Source organism: Pipistrellus kuhlii, unplaced genomic scaffold (genome assembly GCF_014108245.1).
Source record: "Pipistrellus kuhlii isolate mPipKuh1 unplaced genomic scaffold, mPipKuh1.p scaffold_m20_p_7, whole genome shotgun sequence".
NCBI classification, from domain to species: domain Eukaryota; kingdom Metazoa; phylum Chordata; class Mammalia; order Chiroptera; family Vespertilionidae; genus Pipistrellus; species Pipistrellus kuhlii.
In genome coordinates, this window is record NW_023425573.1 from 6112229 (window position 1) to 6138909 (window position 26681).

Consider the following 26681-nt stretch of genomic DNA (forward strand, 5'->3'; position numbering starts at 1 on the left):
GTCACAGCTATATTGAAATATTATGTAATTAAACCTTGCATCAGTCTAACTGCATAATCCTTTCCAAATGTGCTTTATAACCAACTCAGAAAAAATATTTTGTGATGCATGTCACAAACTGTAATGGAGGCATGTACTAGCACACTTACAGTATTACTAGAGGCCCGGTGCACAAAATTTGTGCATGGGGTGGGGGTGGGGGATGTCCCTCAGACCAGCCCGCACCCTCTCCAATCTGGGATCCCACTCACTTTTTTGATGTGGACAAACTGACGGATATCCATGTCATCATCGCGGTTCTTCACATCAGGTCGGACTGTCTGAACGACCTGGCAGACCAGCGATACAATGATGTCCCTCCAAGATGGTGACAATGACTCACTATGGAGCAGCTGTTGGAGTAGTGCCATCATGTGGTTATGATTAGCTGAACTACAAAAATGTTACAAAAAAGAAGTTTGCATGATTAATACTGACAGAGGCAATAATTCTGAAGATGCAATAGGCAGTCTACAGAGAAATCTATGATAATAAAAGTGTAACATGCTAATTAGACTGGACAAAGCTGTGGCTGTGAGAGGAGCCCGGTCCCGGGTGCCAGAGGCAAGCCAGGCAGGCAGCAGAGGGAAGGCAGGCCTAATCTTACATGAATTTCGTGCATTGGGCCTCTAGTAAGCATATAAAGAAAGGCTCACAGATGAGGACTTCCTGGTCCATTTTATCCTTTCACTATACCTGCGCCTTAATGATCTAGACATAAATAAAGTTGTGAATATCTTCAATTCCGATAAAAATTCAATCGGATAAAAATCTTAACACATAGATTGCAGAAGGGACAGACAGGCACAGTTTAGGATTCTTGTTTTATTAAAATATTTGTTTTGTTTTTATAAAGAAAAAGAACTACACATATGCCTGCCAAGTCACTGAAGATTACTGAAGTAGGAAGTTAAAACAAAAAGCTCACTGCTTACAGCAACCTCTCCATGGCTTGCTTCTCTCCATTCTCCTCCCGCAGCAGCTCCAGGTTGTTGTGGTGCCAGCCCAAAGGCGTGAAAGGCAGCTCTTTGGATTTCTCCTCCACTCGGCGGTTAAATAAGGACTCTGAGTAAAGTGTACAGTGAGAATTATACTTATTATCATGTTTTACATCATCAACCTATGATTTAGAGGCTGCCATAATTTTCTTATTTTTTCTAAATCTTTTTCTAGTACTCCTCCGCCCTGGCCCCAGGCCTTCACCACCCTATTGTGAGACCATGGATTATGCATCTATGCATACAAGTTCTTTGGTTGCTCCCTTCCCGCCCATCCACCCTCCCTTGCCTTCTTCCCTCTGAGATTCTACACATAATTTATTTTTAAAAATGTTTTTAAGTTAGGCAATTCAAATTGTTGGTGTAAAAAGGTAGACATATACAAATACATAAATAAAATAATTAAATCTGTTAGGTCATCAATATTTGCAACAGCTAAAATCAAAAACAGAACTATGAAAAAAATTTACGTAAGCAAGTAGTACTCTCAAGCCAATAATTATAAATACAGCTTCTGAAAAGCAAATAAAATGAGATTTTCTAGTACTTTTGTTTTGGGAGATTAAAAAGGGAGGGGGTTAATCTTCCCTCAAAAGCTACGAACTGAAAGCTACCATCAGCAGAAATGTGAATGGTGACAGGGCAGCATGTGAGTGAGGGGGCCGAACCAGCAGGGACAGTGCAGAAGTCTGTTTGGAGCATCCCAGAGGGCGCTTCTTTTTCAATGTGGGGACACAGGCTTTCTCTTTAGCCAAACTTTTACAAGTCAGACCCCAAAATTAGCTATAAAGACACATTGAAACAGAATAACTAACAATTTATTTAAAACGCTGTACAAACCTTACATTTTTTGAAAGAATAGAAATGGATCCAGATAAAAAAAATAATAGATAATATTAAATGTTTTACAAAAAATATGCTAAGTTAAGGTTGAAATGTGATTAAATAAATAAAAAGAGGTGGGAAATGCTTACAAAAATGATCTAATCCTTTCCCCTTTAAAGCAAATCAAACAAACAAAAAAACTTTTAACCAAACAGTCCCACAGACGACACAGTAAAGCATGCATTCCGCATCCATGACACGTGAGGTACAAGAACTGCACATTTCAATTACGTAAACGCTGGTCCACAAACTTCTCGCTGAGCCAGATGCTTGGAGGTGAATTTCAGAAACACTGCTAAGTTATAAGATCAGCTGCATATGGGGCCTCCCTCCCGGTATCAGCTTGTCCTAGTCCCTCTTGGATTTGAAACCCTCCCATTACCCAAGGCCTAAACTGTGAAATGTAAAGAAAATTAAGTAGGGATTCTTTACTCCACAGTCAGCTAAGTAGGAAAGGTGTAGGAAAAGGCTTGCAATCTTCAATACTTTTGTCTCCCAAAAACTGATTGTCAGAGTTAGTTCTTACTCCCCTTTCTGCCTCCTTCCCTTCCCAACTTCACAGGGCAAGTAGCATCCTCAGTGGATGAGGTCTGCCTGTGGGCTTTTTGACAAGTTTGACAATATATAGGTCAAAACTTAATATTATATTCATGCTATAGGAGAGAATAAATTACTTATGCCTATGAAAGAATACAATTCAAGTTCTACTTAATGGCCTCTTGAGGAATTACTTTTCACATCAGAGACCTTCTCTCAAACCAAGCCCAAAAATATATTCTTGAGCTCAATAGTCTCAGTTACTACACATACTCAAAATTGTTCCAATGACACCAAAATAACCATATTTTTAGTCCCTCCTTTGCCTGACCTAAGTATATCCTCGTGAACAAAAGAGAAAACACTGCAAGGACAGCGTTGGATAAAATTACCTTTGATGAAGGCGTCACTTATTGAGAGCTGTTGTCCTCCACCGTCAGAAATCAGACACTCTGCATACCGGGAGAGAGGAGAGAGGAGCAAGGAAGGAGGGGTTTAGGCCGTGCCAGCACAATTATACAGAGAACACACCCACACCAAGATGACTCACACTTAAACCCATCACCGCCCGGCCGATTCAAGAAAGCTTTAGGCGAAAACGTATATTTTAACTTGTGTCACCCACTTCATACTAAACTTCACATATTTGAATTAACACTCACCAGAGTCCTGAAACAGTAATGTTAGATATAATCTGTAACAGATTTTTTTCCCTTATCAAAACTGAAACGGTTTATGAAAACTGAAATCTTTAATAATTTGCATAACAAGCCTAAAAGTTACATAATTTTTCTCATGTGGAACTGCATTACTTAACAAATATTGACTGTCTACACGCACGGTGGTTCACAGAGAGAGAAGTTACTTGATAAAATAATACATGGTGTATTTGTATTTCACAAAATAGCTATAAAATAAATTAATACACAAGTAATATTGGCAGAAAATAAAGATAATTCTTCAGGATTTTTTTTTTCGTTTTTTAATTAGGAGTTTAGTTTTACAAAAATGCTAATCAAACACTATCAAATAGTTGTTTGCAATAACTGCTGAACACACCAGGAATGTGCCTTTAGAATTTTTAGAATGTTAAACCTTTTTCTTACAAGTGAAACTTAATGTTTACTTCCCCATGAACCTTTCCAAAGGTCTGTGGCCAAGCACAGTTCAAGTGGGGTTCTTCCTAGCATGCAAATTAAACCACAGTGCACTGAAGTCCTTTAACGGCAGCAATTTTCAACCCTTTTCATCTCGTGGCACACAAATTACTAAAATTCTGCAGCACACCAGAAAATATATATTTTTTGCTGATCTGACCAGGAAAGGGTCTAATTTTGATTCATTCACACCAAAGAGCTATTGTACTGGCTATTGTCATTGTTTTATTTGATAATCTAAGGGAAAAGAGGTCAGTGCCGTAAGCAGTCAGGTACTGCTTGTTTTAAAAATTCCTGCAGCACACCAGTTGAATATTAATGTTTTAAGACAGTGGTAGGCAAACTCATTAGTTCACAGAGCCAAATATCAACAGGACGACGATTGACATTTCTTTTGAGAGCCAAGTTTTTTAAACCTAAACTTCTTCTAAAGCCACTTCCTCAAAATAGACTCGCCCAGGCCGTGGTATTTGTGGAAGAGCCACACTCAAGGGGCCAAAGAGCCGCATGTAGCTGGAGAGCAGCAGTTTGCCAACTATGGCTTTAAGATGTAGGCTGTCCAAAAACTTCTTTCCAGGTTCATCTCATTTATAAACAGATTTCAAAACTCAACGTTTATAAGCCAATATGCTCATCCTTCAAACAAGAAAGCAGAGAGAATATTTTAAATTCTATTTAAAAGCCTTTTCTATTTTATTTAGAAAATACAAGTGTGCCATTGCATCCTATCTAATAGGGAGGGAATATGCTAATTAACCGTCACTCCGTCACAAAGATGGCTGCACTCACAGCTGAGGCCAAGTTCCCATAAGGAGCCTTAACAAGCAATCAGCAGGACCTGAGGCTACACCCTCCCCCGCCCCCATGGGGTTTGACAAGGCACCTCAAGGTGCGCTTCCCATCTGTACTGGCCTAGGGGACCTCAGGCTGCTCCCCCCACCCCAGCACTGGGCCAGGGGACCTGTGGCTGCACCCCCTGTCTGGCATGTCCCCCACCCAGCAGGGCTTGGCAGGGGACCATGCCCACCACCCAGCAGAGCTTGACAGGGCATCTTAGGCCATGTCCCATAACTGGCAGGGCTTAGCGGGGGACCTCAAGGCATGACCCCACCCCAGTCTGGGCTGGGGGACCTCAGGCCATACCCCCCACCCCGTCCTGGCATTAGGCCAGGGGACCTGAGGCTCCGTCCCCTGCCCAGCGATGCTTGACAAGGGTGGGACTGGCCGGGTCTGGATCTAGCCCAATGCGGGGGGAGGCTGGCCGGGTCTGGATCTAGCCCAATGCGGGGGGAGGCTGGCCGGGTCTGGATCTAGCCCAATGCGGGGGGAGGCTGGCCGGGTCTGGGTCTCATGCTATTTTGTGGCGCATGTAGGTGGGCGGGACTTGACTCTGAGTCCCATGATGTGCCCCCGACTCTGACAGGAGGAAGATTTTCATATACATTTTTACTAATTTTCTTTTATCTCTGACACTTCTATTATAGAGAAAGGGCAAATAGCAATATTAAATTATTTCCTCTAATTAATCCCCTTTTAATGTGCACAAATTTCATGCACCGGGCCACTAGTCTATGATAAAATGAAGTACATAGTCAAGTTCAAACAGATGTTACACTTTGTTCCTACACCTCACTCACAGAAATGAGTAATGCCAACCCCTGTTCATTCAAGTAATGTATTGGCTTTCAAAGCTTTACTCTTCATACTAAAGCTTATGTATGTATGAAAATTCCAGGAAAATTAAATGACAAATTTCAAACATTCAGAAAATCCTATATTCCCTTCACCTAGATTCAGTCATTGTTAACTTGACAAAATCTGATTTCTCTCTACATATTACATATAGTCTTCCCCATCCCCCGACACACACACCATTTGAAGTTGCATTTTACCACTAATACTCCAGCATGCATCTCTTAAAAAATAAGGGCATTCATTCTTCTCTATAGCAACAATACCGCTTACACATTTATTTTCAATGTCTTGAAGCTATAGGCAGTTAGAGAGACATAGGCAGAGCAAGGTCAATGGGCCAGGCACAGGTCACCAGGGTGGGAAGCCCCAGGTGCCCAGCAAGGAACTGTCAACTGTAGTGGAGCCTTGCCCCGGGTTAATTTTTCTTCCCCTCGCATATCAGTTTAGACCTCCTGACCTTTCCTTCCTGGAGATAACGGCTAGTATTTCCGGCCCAGATGAGCAACAAAACCAGCCACAGCTGCTATCGGGACCCACTACATAGAATACAGCCCTCTGCCCAGGTGCCAGGCAATCCATCAGTGACGACCACAACCCTGAATAGACACACCTGGAAGGCTACTGAATATTCTAAGATCTTTCCCTGGGAACCGACCCCCCCCCCAAAAAAAAAAATAATAATAATAATAATAAATCTCCATCCTCAAAACTCTTAGGAAAGCCAAGGGCTCTCCCTCCTGGAAGCATTTCCATTCCTTTCCCTGCATCCATCCCCCCCCACACACACACACACACACCCCTTACCATTAGCTCCCTCAGTCCCAAGCTCCAAGGGCCCTTCCTTTACCTTCATAACTAGTTCCCTAAGCCCATCTCTTCTAGGAATTACTTCGTCTACCTCTGTAATTTACCAAATACATGTTCTCTTACAGTATGGGTCACCTTCTTCATGATTTTCAAAACTTTAACTTTCCAAGAGGTGAAATCATCTGCAAAATGGGTTACAGACTCTACTTTCAGCAAGCTGAAATTGCCAACAGACATGTCCAGAGAACGGACATCAGTGGTCATGACAGATCCCACCTCTGCCCCACATCTGTAATTTGTATCGCAAAGGCATTATCCAATATCCTCCAAGGACCACAGTCCACAGTTAGTTCTCACATAATGCCATGTGTGCTTCACTGCCCTATTATACTCACCCAAATGTTCACCATTTCTCCAACTTCCGTTCTGAAGACGCCCTTAAAGATGAGTATCTTACTCATCGTCAGTGCCACTCAAGTCTCCTCTTTGCTCACACCCTCTCTAAATATCTATTGTCAAATTTCTATTGTTAAATAAGATATATCTTGTAGATAATGGATAATACTGACAATTACGAGAAATTTGTTGCAGAAATGTGAAAGGTTCCAATTATTTTAGCGTAGTTGTTAAAGTTCAAAAGCTTCTCTTTCCTGATCAAAATAGGAAGTAGTAAAGAGTTAGGCAGGCATTTCTCATCTGAGCAGACAATTCTGCTTCAGAGAGCTAATAGTTAAAAATTCACACTCAGGAAAAAATCATGGGATATGTTGCTTCATCTTTATAATGATTTTCAGTTACTATAACATAATGAAATCCCACAATTATTTATTTACTAATGTATTTATTTTTATACAAAGCAACCTTAGGACTAAATCTTAAATTGGTTTTTAATTAACTCCAAAAGTGTAAACCTCTTCACCCATTTTTTAAAAGCGTTTCGTTTCTCATGAGTTGCTATGTTAGATTTTAGAGTTTACGTTATTTTCCTTTCTACACAAAATTTCTTTTAATATGGCCATTATTATTTTTGAGTTAGTAGACTAAAGTCTCAAATAAGGTAACTAAGAATGAAGAATGATTTCGTTTTGTAAAGAAGAAAACTGTTTAATAAATAGAGTAAATACATAAAGAGTTAAGTAGTAGTAGAAAGAAGTTTTGGAATATGTGAATGACTTTCCCACAATCCAGCTCAAGCATCTGAAAAGGTTTAGGGAAATAAGCTATTGGGTAACAGCATAAGCGAACAGGCCTTAAAATGTTAAATGAAGAAAGAGAAATGAATAGAGCAGAACATCCATGTTATAAATGCAAAGAAATACCACCTTGGAAGTTGCACATTAAGGGAAGAGCAGTCAGATGTAGTTCCTTTAAACTGGAGTGGGGGTGGAGGTGGGGGGTGGTACGAAGGGAGAAGACAAGAAATAAAAGGAACCAACCAAAAAAAGTGTGGGGAGGAGGTGGGGAAAACGAGAGAGGGTGGAATAAAACCCACCCCGAGTCCCCTCAGCCACGTGGGAAGAGGAAGCCAGAGGGACCAGCTGGCACAAGATCCTGCGGCACCGGCTCTCCAGCCTGCGTTTGGATCCGGATGGTGACTACCTCCTACCTTTTTGGTCAGCAGGGTGAGGGGGCACATGTGGGTACTTGGAGGGCTTCTTGATATGGAAGTTCACGTTGTCCAGCTCCACGTTCAGGCTGATAGAAGCGGCTGAGTCACTGTCCACTGTGGACTGGAAGCTGCTGACTGAGGTGCGCTTGCTAGGACTGGCAGAATCTTTTAGTGTTGGGGAGGGGAAAGAAATATAGGGAGAGGAGGGGAGCAAAAAATGGGTTTCATCAGGGTATTGGAGGAAAGGAGAAAGATGTTTTTTTAATATACAAGCCCAATGTGCAATACCAAAATGGATACAGTATTTTCACGTATTTCTGTGTAGACTTCATACAATTTGATCAAGTTAAATGTGAAATGAATTTTTAAAGGAAGAAGTATATTGGAGGTTCTGCAGAAAGTCTGATATCATAGTGAAGAGGTGAGAAAGTTGTCTGCTGTGATATTAGCTCAGAGTTATTTTTAAGCTGCTGCAAACTAGAGACTATGGCAAAATCTAAACACGCCAGTAGCCTAACCAGTTTCTTTAGAAAATACTGTATCTAGGACAAAGATTACTATCAGATGTTTACATTTAGTTGGAGCCATAAATCTTACAATAGTATCGTTTCAAGTAAATAAACAAACAAAACATTCATTTTATCACACATATACAGTAATGAGTCATAAAAACTAAAATATTTGAAAGTCAGACTCACTAGTTAAATTATCGTCACCTTCTTCAGCTATCTGTTCTGTGTCGCTGTCATCAAACTTTATGTCCTTAAACCAGGATGGCTCAGAGTGTCCTTCCACTGAGTTCACCGAGTCACTGTCCGGAGAAGGGGTCTCGGAAAATTCTGTGCTCTGCGAGGATCAACACAGGAGCTAGCAATGCACCTTCAATAGCAACACCGAGGCTGTCACGCTGCAAATGAATCCCAGCCCAATATTTCTGCTATACTAAGCACTAAATACGTTTTTTTAAAATAAGTTAAAAGCAACATAGTTATAAACCAACATCACGCTGACAATTCCACTCTGACATTTTTTATTGATTGACTGATTTTAGAGAAAGATGAAGGGGAGAGAGAGAAACATCAATTTGCTATTCCACCCATTTATGCATTCATTGGTTGAGTCTCCTATATGCCCTGACCGGGAATAGAACCCACAACCTTGGCATATAAAGACAATGCTCTAACCAAGTGACCTACCCAGCCAGGGTGAAAATCTCTTTTTTAAAATTTCTATCTTTAAAACATTCTCACTTTCTTAAAATAAAAAAAAGAATATTCATGGTTTTATCACTGCTATACAATTTAATACTGCCAAAGCATCAATCAATACCTACCGTTTAAATTTTTCAATCACTTGTTTATACATACTCCCTTTTAGCCCTAAAAACACAGACATAGTAAAACTGAAAACCACTGAAGATTAATGACAAGCAATGATAACATCACAAGGCCAAGCTTGAGAAAAGCCAACTGAATACTATTTGATTTATTTTTTATCACCACTACCTATCAAGTAAAAATAACATTCCCACTTTCCTCCAACAGCAAGGAAAAAACAGAGAAATGAATCTTTGGGTAATTCAACTACTCTTTATTCCTGCTGCTGAAGGAAGACCTCACAGGAGCCAGCACTGTTCCCACTGGCGCTAACGGAAACTACCTGTAGGGGTCTGTACAGCGCATACTCGTCCCTGAAGATCTGGTCGTGGTGACTGACACAGTCCAGCCAGCGTCCGTCCACCATGGCTTGACCAATTGCTATAGCTTGTGCCCTGCATTAACAACAACAATGAAAACTTTTAAAACTCAGTCAGAATAACTTTGCAGGTACAAACTGAGACACAATTCTTTCCCATCCCCAGCAAAGTTGCAATTTTAAATGGTCCTTGGATAGGTAAGGGATAAAACAAGAGAGATTTAAAGCTAAACTGAAAGGTTTTCCCAGGTACCACAGTATACGACAGTTGTCGGCAAACTCATTAGTCAACAGAGTGGCAAACTGCGGCTGGCTCACGAGCCACAATTTGCAGGCCACTGGCAAGGCAGTCCTAACAAAACTCCATCTGTTTCCAGCATTTTTTAAGTACTCAATGAATGCATACTCCTGTATTTACAAGAGCAGTAAAAAAAGGTTGAGAATAGTCTTGATGAGAATAACAAATATTACAATATTATGTATATGTGCTTTGTACCTATACAGACACTTAACACATTGCATTTATGTGGCATTTCACAATTTATAAAACACTTTAGCCACATCATTTCATTTCAACTTTATGGCTTTTTCACAGAACTGAGAGGTCCAGTCTCAACAAGATTGAATAACTTGACTAAAAGCTTACAGCTAAACAGAGAGATAACCAAAACTGGAACCCAGAGCTTCACTGGTTAAAGCTATTTCTCTCTTCCTATGTTCTTGTTTCTTCTCATGAGAAGAAAAGTGGCTAATCCAAGCAAGGAGAAAAACTAGGGAACATATTACCCTGAAAGGCAACAGGACCCGTCTGTCTCTTTTTTTACAAATGATTTGTGTGACTTTAACAAATCTCTGAGGCACCCAGTGTAGGTATGGACCCAATTCTCAGGAGAGACTGCAATGGCCAGATTAGGGGACAGGAGCAAGAGAAGCAACTGTGGTCGTGAGTACATTCCCAATCCCGATAAACTAAAGAGCTCTGTGTTTGGGATTACTGCACACTTCTGCTTTTAATAAATTAAGTGACTGGTGACCCCAATGGGTTCTTTGCCTCTGTCCTCTACCAGTGAAAACCCAGAAGGGGGGAAGGTTGACTCACTGGTACCCCACACACCAAATGCAGAAAGCAAACCCTTCTCAAAAAGAGCATTGCTTCCCCTTATATCTACAACCATATGTCCTCATTAAAGAAAATGCTAGCTAATAAAATAGTAATATGCAAATTGATCATCATTCCAACACACAAGATGGCTGCCCATGTGGACACAAGATGGCCACCATAGAGGGCCAGCAGGGGAGGGAAGTTGGAGGAGACCACGCCTGCAGAGAAGGGCAGTTAGGGGGGGACCCAGGCCTGCAGGGAGGGCAGTTTGGGAGAGAGGGGGGCTCCAGACCAACAGGGAAAAACAGTTAGGGGCGATGAGGCTGGCAGGGGAGGGCAGTTGGGGGCAACCAGGCCAGCAGGGGAGGGCAGTTAGGGGTGGGTGACCAGGCTGGCAGGGAAGGGAAGTTAGGGGTGACCAGGCCTGCAGGGGAGGGCAGTTAGGGGCAATCGGGCTGACAGGGGAGCAGTTAGGCATCAATCAGGCTGCCAGGGGTGTGGTTAGGGGTGATCAGGCTGGCAGGCAGAAGCGGTTAGGAACAATCAGGAAAGCAGACATGTGAGCAGTTGGGAGCCAGTAGTCCTGGATTGTGCAAGGGATGTCCGACTGCCCTCGAGAGGTTCCCAGAATGGAGAGGGTGCAGGCTGAGGTGAGGGACACAACTCCCCACCCCCATGCATGTATTTCATGCAGCAGGTCTCTAGTCTATATAGATAAAAGCCAAGTGACTGGAACGATGGAACAACCTGAATGCCCAGTTGCTATGATGTGCACTGCAGAGGCCAACAGGCCCAATCGGAGCACCCATTGGCGACACTCAACATCCCACGACCCCTCCCCCCAGCCGCCCTACCCCTGATCAGCCCCTTCCACCCCAATTGGGGATGAGGACAGCCAGCCAACAGCCCAAGACGCCCCTCTCCCCCCATGCCAGCCTGGCCTGATGGGCCCCCATCGGGAGGGGCTGGCCAGACCCCAGCCATGCACAAGTGTGTGCACGGGGCCTCTGGTTAATACATAGTATCAAAAGGGCTTTCTTTCTTGAGCTAGAATTACCTTGTAGTGATGTGTCCATTTCGGATTAGCCAGTTGACTAGTTCCTTCCCCACGATGCAGTTGGGATGCGTTCGCAGCCAGTAGCGGTGATCCTGAAACTCCATTCCACTGCTGTGATGGCAGATCTTTTTCCACAGGTCCTTCAACTGAACGCTGTCCTGAAGTCACATTGTAAGCAAGTAATTACTCCTGAGTAGGATGTTGTATAACTTTTCAGATTCTTTCTTGTGATTTTTAGATTAAGCAGAAAAAAAACTCAATTTAGGTGTCTTTGTATAGCTAATTTACACGATTTAATAGAAATGCCACCTGCATGGGGCAAGCTCAAACTCAGCTCACTAATTCCAAATAAAACTTTTTCTCTTGAAAACCTACTATCCCCGATCCCTTCCCACCCCAAAAACAACTATCCCGAATGAGTGTCTTCAGTCAATGGCATATATGATCAGTTTCCTGGTCACCTAAGCACACATTTTCATACTCTGAGGAGAGAGGAAAAGGAGGGGACTGAACAGCCAACAACACTAATTTAGAGTAAATGTTTCTAGCAGCCTTCACCAGATTCTCACCAGTCTCACCTACGCCCAACTGCCAGGTGATTTTTCCTAAAGAAAGGCCTTCAATGGATTACTCCTATCTCAGAAAACCTTCCAATGTAGCAGTGCCTGCAGGCTCAAATCTAAACTTGTAAAGACTGAATTCATCGCCTTCCACCAGTTAAATAAGTTATTCATTAGCCCCAAATAACTTTCCATTCTCATTGTCCACAGACTCCAACTTAATCCTTCTCCCAATTAATAAATTCTACCTCAATCCATGAAAAACGCCATGCTTATTCTCACTTCTATACCTTCCTCACACTTGTAAATCAGTTTGCTTCCCCCAGTCCATTCCATCCTTCCAGGTCCAGCCCAAGCCTTCCAGTTTAAGTTCTTTCCTGACTCCCTCCCTCACTACTAATGATCTTTCTTTTTTATTTATTTACATATATATATATATATATATATATATATATATATATATATATATATATATATATGTGTGTGTGTGTGTGTGTGTGTGTATGTATATGTATATATGTATATGTATATATGTATATATATGTATATGTATATGTATATGTATAATTAAAGTATTACTTCTTTTACTATTAAGATCCTACCCATCCATCTCCTATCTACCTTCTGAATTGCAAGCTTGAGGACAGAAGCCATATCTTCCATTTCTTTGAATCATTATCATGATTGAACATAGTATTTTACACACAGATAAATTCAACAAACAACTGATAATTATCTCATATAAACATACAGTATTAAATGTCTGAAGGCATTCCATGTGCTTGAGAAACATGTTTTAAAGTTTAGATAGCAATCTAGGACCTAACAAAAAGTTAAGTCTCTCATTGTGTAGGCAGACGCTGAATTCTGATTTTTCCAGATGAAAGGGGTCAAGAAAATATTAATGCAATATATGAGCATGGAATGCCTGACCAATTTCTCAGATGATACTAATAAAATTAAACTTTAGCTGATTATTTACCCTAAGTAATTATATGCTAACTGGCTATGTCATTGTATGTTTCTTAAAAAAAAAAAGAAAAATCAGAGAGATAAACATTCTTTATGATCAAAACTAGCTATGGGCCAAAGATACTGGACCAGTACCAGAAGAATTTTGCGTTCGTCCTCATTGGTCTCTGTCCTCGCATATGTTCGGTTAGCCTGGGGACTGACAGATGTCTCATATGAAGGCACCATGGGAGAACCAGATCGATCCAGTGACAAGTTAGTAATGCTGGCTGATCTGGAAATAAAAACACAAAGTGAAAACACAGTTAGAAATTTGTCATCAATACATTCATTTTTAGATAAATGCTTATTTGCCAATGTTAAGGGTACTTGTAAAAGTAGTTCTGATGGCTATTTATGATTTTATCATTGGGGAAACCTGGGAGAATAGCATCCAGAAATTCTCCCAGTGGTCGGCAAACTGCAGCTCGCGAGCCACATGCGGCTTACCTATTTCGAGCAGGAGATTTCCCAGCATCCTCTTGCACAGATACAAGTCTAGTTGTAAGAGAAGTATTTGAGGAATCCGGATGAATCAAACTATAAATAAAAAAGGAAACACTTTTTAAGAAAAAATGTTTTAAGAAAAAATGATGATGCCACAAACACCAATGCACCATGGAGCAATTTGAGAGAATGTTACCACTGACTTTCAAGTGCTTGTGTTTTCCTACCCAATGCCGCCCCCTCCCTGCCTTCAATGAAACTACCACTGTAAATTTCCTCATTTATCTCTTCCTTTTCTTTAAGTTAACCAATGTTGGTATCCCTACACAGTGTGCTTATTCTGTATATTTTTTGACATTATGTAAATAGAATAATTACTGGATATAAATGTGACTTTCTTTTCTACTCTACATTATGTCCCTGAGGTACATATATGTGGAATGTAGCTATAATTCATTCATTTTGACCACTGCTTAAATTCACTGGTTACATACTAATTCCTCATTCCTTTAAGCGGCAATCAATATAATAACCACTAATCAGAAAGATATTAGTTAAAACTCTAAGCTCTTTTTTAGCATGACCACATTGGTATTATGCACAAGAAAACAATTTAGCTAAAGAAAACAATCAGAAACTGTTGAAGCTAGCTTTCTAATTCAAACAATTGCAGATAACTTCCAAGAAAAAGTTGGTAACTTCCTCCACTACCAGGCAGTGTAGCTTATTTAGACAGATGGAAAATCATGTTCCCTAGGAAGGAAAATAATCTAATTTCATTTGAAATATTGTGACTATAAATCTTATGAACATCCTCATTAGAAGACTATGATAGAAATTATTGACCTAAACTTCTATTGTCTACTCAACAAATATTATCTAGATCATACATAGTTCTCACACTGTTCTTGGTGTCAGGGACAGAACAGTGAATAAGTAAAATATAAAATCTCTCCTCTTGACATTTTAATTAGTCATTATAATCACTGTTCATAAACACCCTCTTGACCTTTCTGGAGACAAGCCAAACAAAAAGGATAAAATGGGGAACATGCAGGAAACAATCCAAAGTGCTTTCAGTTAACAATTCAAAGAACTTAATGTTAACTAAAAGCACCACAGGGCACAAGATAAAATTGTATTTAAGTGACAGTACCTTTGCCAGGCAAAATCATCCTCTAAAAATATGTTGCGACTGGCTTTTCTACTCCCAACAGGTGTTCGGGGCTCACCAGGATCCAGTACAGACAACGAGGCAGCAGAATCTGAAAGAGCACTCAAGTCTTCCCCAATGGAACTGCTGTCCGTGGAGTGCGCGTAACTTAAGGCTATTTTCCTACAGTATGTGCAAGCTCGGAGGTCCCCTAGAAAGGAAAAAGGAAAAATCAAGTAACAACAATGTATTACTTAACAGGTGTATTAAATCTTTGGGTCAATAGTTAATCTAATAAAAGAGAAATGTCTTCAAGTAAGGACCAAGAAATATTTTTAACAAAGTAAAATAATTCTTTTAGCTCAGTTACATACTTTAAAAACCATCACCATGATAAATTCATTCAAGTATATAAATTACCTCAAGTATTTGTAACAAGTTAAGAAAATATCACTCAATAATAGTAGATAGAAAACTCTGATTAAAAGTATTTTTCCAGGTTCAAAAAGTAAAATGAGAGATAGAAGGTTCAAGGCAAGAAAATTTAAATAAAGTAAATAAACCAACACAAATGGAAACAACATATTTTCCATAGGCAAAAAGGAAGGAAGAAACAAATATTACTCGGGTCTCAATATATTGTGAAGCCCTGAAGAGTAGCCTCCACAAGGGGGCATTGCTTTAAACAAATACGTAATAGGAAATATGGGGAAGCGGGACTGTTAAGAAAATGCTTATAGTGAAAGTTAGAAGGGAAATAAAATATTATCAGGAGGACAAACAAGTAGGTTACTTAGTACTTTAAATGTTGTAATTTCATTTAGGGTATAGTTCTGCCCAAATGTAAGTTTTCATTTCTACTGTTTTTCTGTAACAATTATTTGTGTTATTCTACATTTTAGTACACTAAAAAAGGAGGTGAGATAATTAAACTTTGCAAGTAACATGTTATTTAATAACTCAACCTTAAATTTTTTAACATTAACATCAGAAAAGTGCTACGGTAGAACAAAAAGATTTCTCACAGTCAACTTTTACTATAATTACTACCAAGTATAATTTATTTGTTTCATTTTATGTTTCATTTTAAGGCTACTAATATAATACTCAGTTTTATTAAATTATGGATGTATTTTAAGCAAAATGTTAATAATGCTTGTTTGTAATATTTTGTTATGATAGTCCTAGAAAATTAACACACAAACCATATTAAGATGACAGGATTTTATCCTAAGGGTAATGGGATTTCTGAAAGGGTTTTAGGCAGGGGAATACTCTGACATGATCAAATTAGCATTTAACTTAATTTAATTAAGAATACCAGCTAGAGTATGGAAAGTGAATTACAGGTAGGAAAAAAAAACCAAAAACTACCGGTAAAAAAATCTTTTTAAAGGCTATAGCCATAATCTGGATGAAAGATAACTCAGGTCTAAAACTCGGTAGCAGTTTAGGTGAAAAAAGAATTAAATAAAGCCAAAAGGAAAATCCGCATAATAATAAAAATAACATGAGATGCTTAGAGGGTTTTCATCCATCTGCCCACTTTCCACTTTCAAAAACCACTGTATAAATTCACACACCACTGTTTAGTTTTTCCTGCTTCAACAAATAATTAAAACTTCTACACTGCTAAAACTATGAAAGAATGAGAGATGTAATTTACTAAAGCACAGTCATATGCTCAAAGAAAACCTGTATTTTGTAAAATGAAAACTCTCATAGTAATATAAACTCGTAAGTAACCTTCTCTAACCAGCTTGTGTAATAAATGTTAATGCCCTTAGGGTTTTTTGATAGCATCTATGATACCCTGTCTGCTATTCTATTTATAAACATCCCCATCTACTTTGTTATTCAACTGTGAAGCCTTTAAAAGCAAAGCTGTGTCTCTCTGACCTCTGTGTTCTCCATGGCTCACACACTAAAATAAAAATTAGCTTAATATCAGTCTGAATTATAACTATTTTATACTTATGAATGTGTAAAAGTTGTAAAACTGTCAATAACATGCACTTACCTGTATAGCCCATAAATTTTCCTGGGATTTCCTGATTACAGCAACGACTGCAGAATATCTGCCCACACAGTCGGCAATGGTGCCTGCGCCTAAAAGTTGTAAACTTCTCACTACAGTCATAGCACTCCTTACACTGGCTATCTGGCATCCAGTACTGCTTCAGGTCACTATCCTGCAACAAGATAGGTGAAGGCTTCTTGAAAATACTGATGAAGATTCAATAGCAAATGCAATGCTAATCAAAATTTTATGCAGCTTCTCTTGCAGAAATTGAAAAGCTATTCCTAGAATTCATATGGAAATGGAAAGAGCCAAACTGACCATGACACTCTTGAACAAAACTGAAGGACTTACATGACCAGCCATCAAGACTTTTTCTAAAGCTACAATAATTTTAGAGTATTCGTTCAAGAATAGGAAAAAAAAATAAAAAAAAAAATGAAGCTATGGAGCAGAAAAGAGAGCCTAGCACATCCTCACACATACATACATGGACCTGACAAGATTTATAATGCATTCAGTGAAGGATGTTCTTGTCAAACATGAAGCTGGGTCCCACTGGACAGCAATGAGGGGAAAAAAGGAGCTTGACCCTTAACTTCACACAAATAATAAAGCTGTTTTTGTGTTTTGAACAACACAAAAGAACATCTAAGTATAAAGAGGGGAAGGTGATAAAGTACTAACTGAACTTGATTCCAAGGACATTATGTCGTTTTCAGTGAGCATGGCATGAACCCATGCGAGGGCTTACTAAGTAACCTTCTAAAGCGCTGAGACCGCACCTGGCTCTTCCCCTCCATGATCTCCTTGAGGCGCTTTAACACTGTGCTGAGGCTTCGAAGCTGAACGGCTGTGCGAGGGTCATGGCCTCCAAAGGCAGGTTCTGCTTTCCTTCTTGTTTCTGAGTCAGATTAACCAAAAAATAAAAAGAATCTTGTAAGTAGTCTTCAGTATCTATGCAGAGCAAGGTATATATGTGATGCGCAGTGCCTCGTATTATCTATAACAATCTATAATAATAAAAGCGTAACATGCTAATAAGACCAGACGTCCTTCCGGACGACCTTCCCGATGAAGCTGGGGCTGTGAGGGAAGCCCATCCCCGGAGACTGCTGGCAGCTGGAGGGAAGCCTCGGTGCCGGGTGCCAGAGGGAGCTGTTGCCAGCAGCCAGAAGGAAGGACTACTCTTGCATGAATTCCATGCATCGGGCCTCTAGTTAGTATAGACTCACGTTCTCGCAGCCAGTGATCTGGACTGAGTTAAAAATAGTCTTTATAAAGAAAGGTGTAAGAGGCGTTCCAAGTGTTTCTCTCAAGGGTGCTTTTATATTGCTATATAAAACACTACTTCACAAGCAAGTAAGGCTACCTAAGATAAGCACTGACTGAGAACACTGGTGGTTTTGAGGCCTGGGAGGGGAAACTTGTTTACATGGCCCAAAATTCATTAGTGATTTATTGGGCCCTTTGGTCCCAAGACATAGTAAACACCAGCTAGAAATTTAGCAGAAGAAAAAGCAATCCCAGTGAGTTAACGTAGCTTAGTCTCTACGGTGAAACAGCAACAGTCCAGCCAGCACGGCTCAGTGGTTGAGTGTTGACCTATGAACCTGGGGGTCAGGGTTCGATTCCCGGTCAGGGCACAGGCCCAGGCTGCGGGCTCAATCCCCAGTGGGGGGTGTGCAGGAGGCGGCCGATCAATGATTCTTTCTCATCATTGATGCTTCTATTTCTCTTTTCCCTCTCCCTTCCTCTCTGAAATCAATAAAAATATTTTTTAAATTATTTAAAAACAACAACAACACAGCAACAGGGTTGAGCAGTTCAGGTCATCTGCAGACCACTTATCCAAAGTCTCACAGCAGACGCTCAGAAAGGACTGGAATAGCCCGATCCCAAAGAGCCTGACAGACTTCAGGACATCTAGGATAGTCATTTACCCACAGACTTTCCTTCACCAGTGTCCAAGCAGATTAAAACTGCCCAAGGATTACTGGAATGCTGATGCCACCCCTTCTGCTACCTCCCTGCCTCTACAGCTCCAAACTGGAGGGCACCACTTACACTTAAAACAGCACTACCAGAGCCAGGTCTATCAATGACCAAAGTCCAGTTCCAGTTCTGTGGCCAGGATGGGTGTGCCCGCCAAAGCTGTCATATTATTCCTTTTTGTTTTAGAGCAAGATCACTAGTCCTAGCTCTGGCAGCTATAAAACCTAAGGATGAAATGGAGGTGGCTTGGCAAAAAGAATGAGCATGCCTATTAATTTAAACTTATTAACCTAATCATCTTGACAGAGTAAGATGGAAAATACCCATGCTACATCCTTCTTTAATTCACTTATTTGCTTGATTTGTTTTAGGTGTGCTTTGAGTTAGTAGGAAAAAGAGGATTACCATAAATGAAAGGTCCATATATAAATCCAAATGGACAAAGCATTTTCCTAGATAATTTAAATACAGAAATAATTAGCTAAGCAGTACTTATATTAGAAAACTTTTCTTTCTGTAAATAATAATGTCCTAATTTCAGCAGACACCTGTGCTGTTACTGCAATGAAAACGTAAGAGTCTGAACCCGGGCTGGGTAGCTCAGTTGATTAGAGTGCCATCCGATATGCTAAGGTTATGATTTCAATTCTCAGTCGGGTACATATAGGAATCAACCAATGAGTGCAGAAATGGGTGGAATAGCAAACCAATGTTTCTCTCTCTTCCTCTTTCTTTAAATCAATCAATAAATTTTTTTTTTAAAGATTCTTGGGGGGAAAAAAGTATGAATATTAAAATGATCACTTTTTTTTTAGTATCACAATATAAAGCAACTCTCCATGATGTATTAGTTGAAAAAGAGACAGATGAAGCTGTTAGAATCGTTACGGTTATGCTCTCATGCACAGGCAACAGACAATGAATGGTGAAGTCCCTTGCGTTTAGGCAGTTAGGAGTGTAAGAGAGTACCAAAGGCATCGGCCACTAGGAAAGGACAGCGGGTCTGTTCCTGAAGCCCAGAGAGTGAGATCTCAGATGAAGATTAAAGAGCCCTGAGGGAAAGCCTGGTCTAGCACTCTGCCAGTATTGTTTAGGTAAACAATCTCAGCTGCACCTCTTGTGAAGCCAGTATTAGAAAATAAATTGTTTTCCTTGGTCACAGAGCTAGTATATTGTGAAACGACAGCCTTGTAACAGGAAAAGGAACTTGGTTGGTCAGACAGGCCCAGGTTTCTGAGCCTCCAGCACAGCGGCCGCCAACAGGTGGTCCTCGGACCACTGGTGGTCCGTGAGGTCCGGAAGGTCGGCGACCGCTGCTCTGGCAGGTAAGGTAAAATAAGAGTCAAGTGCACCTGCTACAAAACAATAAGGAGTGGTGGGGACTGCAGCAAACCAGACATCACAGGCTCTACCTACTGATACTTATATTCAAGTTTATCCAAACACCAAAGCAAGATTTGGTAGGCTGTTAGTTTGTAACCCCTAAAAGATTAGATTCTAGTCCGACTCCTCAATTTTACAAATGAAGATATCCTACGCTTAATTCAGCTTAGGCTTCAGTCAAAAGCGCCACCTCGACAAGAACGGGAGTGCTGCGTGGGCAGCTTCCAGAGCTAAGGGGAGTTCACTGAGTTAGAGTTCAAGTGGGGAGAGTCCCTTCCTTCCCTTCCCTTCCCCGAGGTAACAGGACAGCTCCATTCTCCTCTCCCGCTCCCACCTGACTGCTCCTTCCAAACGGCCGCCGGGACCAGGCGAGGCCTCTGGCCTGGGAAACGTGCGGGGTGATGCAGCCAGCTCTGTTCCCGTCCTTGGAGAGAAACTCTTCCACCTGGTTTCTCCTCCTCCTCCTGTCCCACCTGACGGTTCTAAACCAACTCCCAATTAGCAATAAAGCGTCCTCCTGACAACCACCGTTCCCCGCACCTGCCTACCTCCCTGGAGGCCCTCCTGGAGGATCTGACATTCAAAGACACCTGGTTTCCAGTGCGGCACCCCTTCTCCTGTTACGCCACCTCTCACTGCCTGTCTTCTGTCACCGTGAGCTGGGCAAACCACTTCACTGGGTTTAATAATCCCGCAAAAATAAAGCATAAAACAACTCTCAATTCAGGCACTGACTCCCAGCCCATACTCATCGGGAAAGCGTGAAAATGAAGGAGATGACTGTGGAGTAGACCGGGATGAACAACATAAAGGCAAGAGGAGCTCAGCCTATCCAGCCACACTGGCGGCGTGCACCCCAAAGACGGAAGGCCAAGAGCCCGCGGCAGCCCATGGGTGGAGGTGCAGAGTTCTGCAGCCGAGGCATGCACATCACATGACACGAGCCATCCCACCGACGGATGCAGGCTCATTCACAAAGCTGACACTGACCTGTGTTCTCCTGGGGGTGTGGCAAACTGTTCTCTGCTGAAACCCAAGCAAGTGATTGATCAGAAAACAGTCAAGAGGTTTCTGCCCGGCCTAAGTTAAAGTTTAATAAAATGTTTAAGAAATTACTTTAGGTATCTACAAATTCTTTCCCTATCTAGGCAACAGTTTCATTAATTCTGAAGTGTACCTGACTACTGCAAAGAGCAGAAAAGTTAAGTCAAAAACAACCTGGGACACAACGACTGGGGGAAAACCTAATGCACAGAGAGGAAGTGAGAGCGGTGTCTCACCTAATACTGCTGAAGGCCGCCGCTGGAGTTCCTCATTGAGCTGCTTTTTGTACGGAGCAGGTGACCTCCCAGCCTGGGCTCTGGAAGGGAGCTGAGGGCTGGCCCAGCTTCCACCCGGAGACTGCTGCTCGCTCTGGCCCCCTTCGGCTCTCTCTGCGGCAAAGGAGAGCTTGGCGTCATTCTGGAAAGCTACCGTCAGGGTTCAGCAAAGAGCAGGAAGCAGGGGAAATCTCTCAGGAAGGAATGTACATATGTATTACATGCACAATTGAAAAGTAGGGTATTTAAAAAATCCAAAGAAGTGGCAAAATTACAGGGCAATATTCACTTCCTGGTTATATGGGATCTCCAGTTTGTTTCACTTTTCATTAGAAATATCTTCAACATATTGAAAAAAACAGTGCAAGCTTCACACAAAGGCATGGATGTTTGAGGGGGCTGTTTTGTTTATGGGATAGAGCAGATCCCTTGTGCTATTACAACAGTACCCAGTGGATAGTAGGTGATCAATAAACATTTGCTAACTAAAAAGATTGTTATCTTATGATGACTAAATATAATGTGGTCTTGCCAAAACCGGTTTGGCTCAGGGGTCCCAGGTTCGATTCCAGTCAAGGGCATGTACATTGGCTGTGGGCACATCCCCGGTGGGGTGTGTGTGTGTGTGTGTGTGTGTGTGTGTGGAAGCAACTGGTCGATGTTTCTCTCTCATCGATGTTTCTAGCTCTCTATCCCTCTCCCTTCCTCTCTGTAAAAAAAAATCAATAAAATATATTTAAAAATAAATAATTAATTAAAATATAATGTGGTCTCCTGAATCTGGGAACAAAAAAAGGACTTTAGGCAAAAACTGAAGAAATATGAGTAAAATACATACTTTAATTAATACTGTATCAATAATTGTTCACTTACTAATTTTAATAATGTATGATACTAATGTAAAATGTTAATAATAAGACAAACTGGGAGTGAGGTATATGAGTACTCCTTGTACTATTTTCCCAATTTTTCTGTAAATCGCTCTGCACTGTCAGGGAGTGCAAGCAGGACCAGCGCCATCAGCTCATGGGAGCAGCGGTGGCAGGGGTGAGGCTGCCAGCTGTCCGGGGAGTGGGGGCCTCGGAGGGAGGGGCCTGGTGGAGGCCTGGAGGATGGGCCGAGACCCGCCTCTTGTGCCCACCGCAGCCTTGAGGCCCATAGTTCCTTTCAAGGTGCACAAATTCGTGAACTGGGCCCCTCGTAAATAATAATGGCCATATTAAAAGATATTGTGTGTAAAAAGGAAAATAAGGTAAACTCTAAAATCTAACATAGCAATTCATGAGAAATGAAATGCTTTTAAAAATGGGTGAAGAGGTTTACACTTCTGGATGTAATTAAAAACCAATTTAAGATTTAGTCCTAAGGTGGCATTATATAAAGGTAAATACATTAGTAAATAAGTAATTGTGGGATTTCATTATGTTATAGTAACTGAAAAATTCTAGCTTTCTCTTAGGCAGTAAATCTGTGACCTATAATTAAAGCCCTCTCCTTGTTAATAATGTATCCTCTTGCAAAGACACAAGACAAAACCTGAACAAGAGAATTTCAGAGAACCAAAACTGTAGGTTCCCTGATCTTTAAGAATAAGTCTTACCTTTGTTAAATCGAAAGAGATTTACGAAAGAACTATACGCCGATTTAAAAGGAGGTTCGTCCTGATCAGGAGTCAAAGGTTTAAAGTGTGTGAGATGCGAGGGGCTAGTGGGAGACCGAGGCAGGTCACTGGCAGAGTCCAGTGTCGGGGAAGTCTTGTCATCTGTGGCCATTTCATGAGTCTGAAAATGAAAGAAAGAAACACCAAGATATAAGGTTCCTCAGGAAGCCCAAGCATTAATTACAGAGGGCATCCCTAAATATCTGAAAATTCAGACTATAAAAACCAAAGAACAGATAAATCACATAGCTTAGCCAAATTACAAATTAAATCTTGAAAACCCTATGATCTAGATCATAAATAAGTCTCAATCACCTAAAATCATGATTATATAGCCAACCTAATTTCAACACTGCTATTCAAATTACAGAAATTATCAAAAGTTCTTAAAAATTAGAAGTAGGACATAAATGTGAACAGGTAAAAAGAAATAAAATGCATTTTTATATAGCTTATCTTTTTCATTTTTGAATTTTTTGGAAAGAGAGATATTTGATAGCTTTTTTTAGTTATGGGGGGAAACAGTTTTACACAAGCATATAAATTTCCTCAAAGCTTTGACTCACTTCAATTTTTTCCTTTTAGAAACTATAAAGGGTAACCCTAGCCGGCTTGGCTCAGTGGATAGAGCGTCAGCCTGCGGACTGCAGGGTCCCAGGTTTGATTCCGGCCAAGGGCACATGCCTGGGTAGTGAGCTCGGTCCCCAGTAGGGGGCTTGCAGGAGGCAGTCAATCAATGATTCTCTTTCATCATTGATGTTTCTCCCTCTCCCTTCCTCTCTGAAATCAATAAAAATATTTTTTAAAAGAAAACAACTAAAAAATTACCTCAAGCTATGCCTCTACACCTTGGGACTAACCAAATCAACAAACTGTTCCCCATCATCTTCCTCCCAAGCACTAACCAAAATTCCTAGTTAATCCGAAGCAGTAAAGGTAACCACATCACCAGATGGAAGTTACAGAAAAGCACTGGTGTCTATTTTCTGCCATATGATTAATACTTCACATAAAAGAGAAGATCCATGAACTATGCATAACTCTAGTCATAAAATGCTGTAGTTTGTCAACTAATTTAAACTTTACAAAGAGGACATTATACTCTTACTTACACATTATACTATATATTATTATACTATACATTATAGACCTGGTGCATGACGGATAGTGGGCAGGAGCGGAGGGGTGCTCCTCAGCCCAGCCTGCACCCTCTCCAATCTGGGATCCCTCAGCAGATGTCCAACTGCCTGTTTAGGCCCAGGCAGTAGGACCTAAACCAGCAATCGAACCTCCCTCCCACAATCCAGGACTACTGGCTCCCAACCACCCGCCCGCCCGCCCACCTGCCTGATTGCCCCTAACTGCTTCTGCCTGCCAGCCTGATCACCTCCTAACCACTCCCCTACCAGCCTGATTACCTCCTCACCGCTCCCCTGACAGCCTGATCAACACCTAACTGCTCCCCTGCCAGCCCAAGTGCCCCCAACTGCCCTCCCCTGCAGGCCTGGTCATCCCCAAATGCCAGCCTGGTCACCCCTAATTGCCCTCCCCTGCCAGCCTGGTCACCCCCAATTGCCCACCCCTGCTGGCCTGATCGCCCACAACTGCCCTCCCCTGCCAGCCATCTTGTGATCACATGGGGGTGACCATCTTGTGACCACAGGGGGGCAGCCATTTTTGTGTGAGGGCATGATGGTTAATTTGCATATTACCCTCTTTATTATATAGGATAGAATAAAATGTTTTCACTTTCAAAATCATATTTACCATCTCGTTAAATTGTTACAAAAAGCCTGAAAGTTGCACAGAACTGGCCTTATTACTGTATTTTACCTTTGAGGGCACTGATGTACACTGAGCCTAAAACAACTTTCTTGAGTCACACGAGTCAGTGGAAGAGCTGAATCTAAAGCCCAGGTTTCAGCTCAGAGTACTTCTTTAGAGCAAAATGGCTTGTGTAGCTCCACACAGACTTCCAAATCTAGCCTATCTGAATTCTAATTACTCAAGATGTTGCCTGATTAATAATTTACTTAAAAAATTAAACAAAACTGAACTGAAGCCACTGACTTGAACGGAATTTTGGCAGTAAATGTTTATCGGAATGGAGGGAGCAGAAAAGGAAAGGAGGAAGAGGAAGAAGAGGGAGGGGAGAGGGGGAGGAAAGCAGGAAGGAACCTCTCTGTCATGCTCTATTGGGGAGCCCAGTCAGCAGTACTTCTAAAGTGTCCTGACAACCCCTATTTTCCCACGAAGGGCTAGTAAATAAGCTGGAGATGGGTCAAATGTAAACTTCAAAAGCGGGAGGTGGAAGTACTTGAAAAGAAAGAATAATGTAGTGGCCATAAGCCTCAGGCCTCGGAAATCAGCCTGCATTCATTCTATTGAATACTTTGGCAAAAGTAACATCAGAAGCAGAGTTAGCAATCTGCCCAGAATCCTAGCCTTACTTTTAAGAGTCACCCACTCTTGCCCTAGCTAATATGGCCGGTAGATAAAAGTGTCCATCTGACTGAAAAGGTCCCAGGTTCGATTCCAGTCAGGAGCACAAGCCCAGGTTGTAGGCTCCATCCCCAGTAGGGGGCCTCCAGAAGCCAGCTAATCAATGATTCTCATCATTGATGTTTCTCTCCCTCTCCCTCTCCCTTCCTCTATGAAATCAATAAAAATATTTTTTTTAAAAAAGAGTCACCCACTCTTTAATAGGCTATAGAAGTGTGAGGATAAAAATTACCATGAAAACACTCCTCAACGTAGTATCTAAAATATAAATACAACCATAGGTAGTTAATTTAAAAACCACATAATGGCATCAGGATTCAGGGGTGGGTGGGGAGAGAAACCTACCTTACAACTCTTATTCTCTGGTAGCTTAATAACTGTCTCTAAAATAAACAGGGACTCTTTCCTGACTGATAGGAAATTAACAGTATTAACCTAATCATCCATATATCACCAGTACTTGCTTTGCCTCTTCCCATTGGAAGGCTATTGCTTATTTACAGACTCTCTTCACACTCTTGTTGCTGAAGCCAACCTGAAAGCTAACCTGGTATTAAATGCAGAAAATAAACCCAGCCTGCAAGCCGATATCAAAATGTCTGCAGATAAAAAAGATCCAAATATCAGTCAAGTCACTTCTAAGTATTTTTTACATTTTTAAAAAACTGATTGGAGAGAGAGCGATTTGCTGTTCCACTTATTTATGCTTTCATTGGTTGATTCTTGTATGCGCCCTGACCAGAGATGGAATCCGAAACCTTGAAGTACAGGACGACTCTAACCAACTGAGCAATCCGGCCAGGGCTTCTAAGTAGTTTTTCCAAAACGTATCTAATCATGTACGACAACTGAGTATCAGACACGTTAGTCGTTGTTCAACTTTTGATCGCCATGCCAACCGAAACACCAAAGGAAACCCCACACGTGATCCACGTTACTCTCCCCAAAAGGAAAAGGGGAGGACTCAGGAAAGCAGCCTGGCTTTACAGAAGAGACTTAGCCTGCTCAACCTCTGCCACAAACCCAAACCCAAGAAAGAAACCAAGAATA

General features: G+C 41.2%; 1 protein-coding gene across 15 annotated transcripts in view; it reads right to left on the reverse strand.

Annotated features, from left to right (window-relative positions):
- PIKFYVE (phosphoinositide kinase, FYVE-type zinc finger containing) overlaps positions 1 to 26681 on the reverse strand; it is a 62514-nt gene that overhangs the window by 34181 nt on the left and 1652 nt on the right. For 6 of the 15 annotated variants that reach the window (XM_045575557.1, XM_045575556.1, XM_045575560.1 and 3 more), the window contains exons 2-16: positions 23070 to 23250; positions 21431 to 21583; positions 21141 to 21176; positions 17558 to 17676; positions 16773 to 16944; positions 14756 to 14963; positions 13603 to 13692; positions 13249 to 13387; positions 11582 to 11739; positions 9387 to 9498; positions 8426 to 8573; positions 7725 to 7892; positions 2852 to 2911; positions 975 to 1104; positions 252 to 432 (exon numbers count right to left, since the gene is read on the reverse strand). In XM_045575557.1, the coding sequence (XP_045431513.1) occupies positions 252 to 432; positions 975 to 1104; positions 2852 to 2911; positions 7725 to 7892; positions 8426 to 8573; positions 9387 to 9498; positions 11582 to 11739; positions 13249 to 13387; positions 13603 to 13692; positions 14756 to 14963; positions 16773 to 16944; positions 17558 to 17676; positions 21141 to 21176; positions 21431 to 21583; positions 23070 to 23241 (2046 nt within the window). In that variant the 5' untranslated portion in view covers positions 23242 to 23250. Of the gene's footprint in view, positions 1 to 251; positions 433 to 974; positions 1105 to 2851; positions 2912 to 6228; positions 7893 to 8425; positions 8574 to 9386; positions 9499 to 11581; positions 11740 to 13248; positions 13388 to 13602; positions 13693 to 14755; positions 14964 to 16772; positions 16945 to 17557; positions 17677 to 21140; positions 21177 to 21430; positions 21584 to 23069; positions 23251 to 26681 lie in introns of those variants that run through there. The other 9 variants (XM_045575554.1, XM_045575555.1, XM_036422427.2 and 6 more) reach the window with 9 other exon arrangements.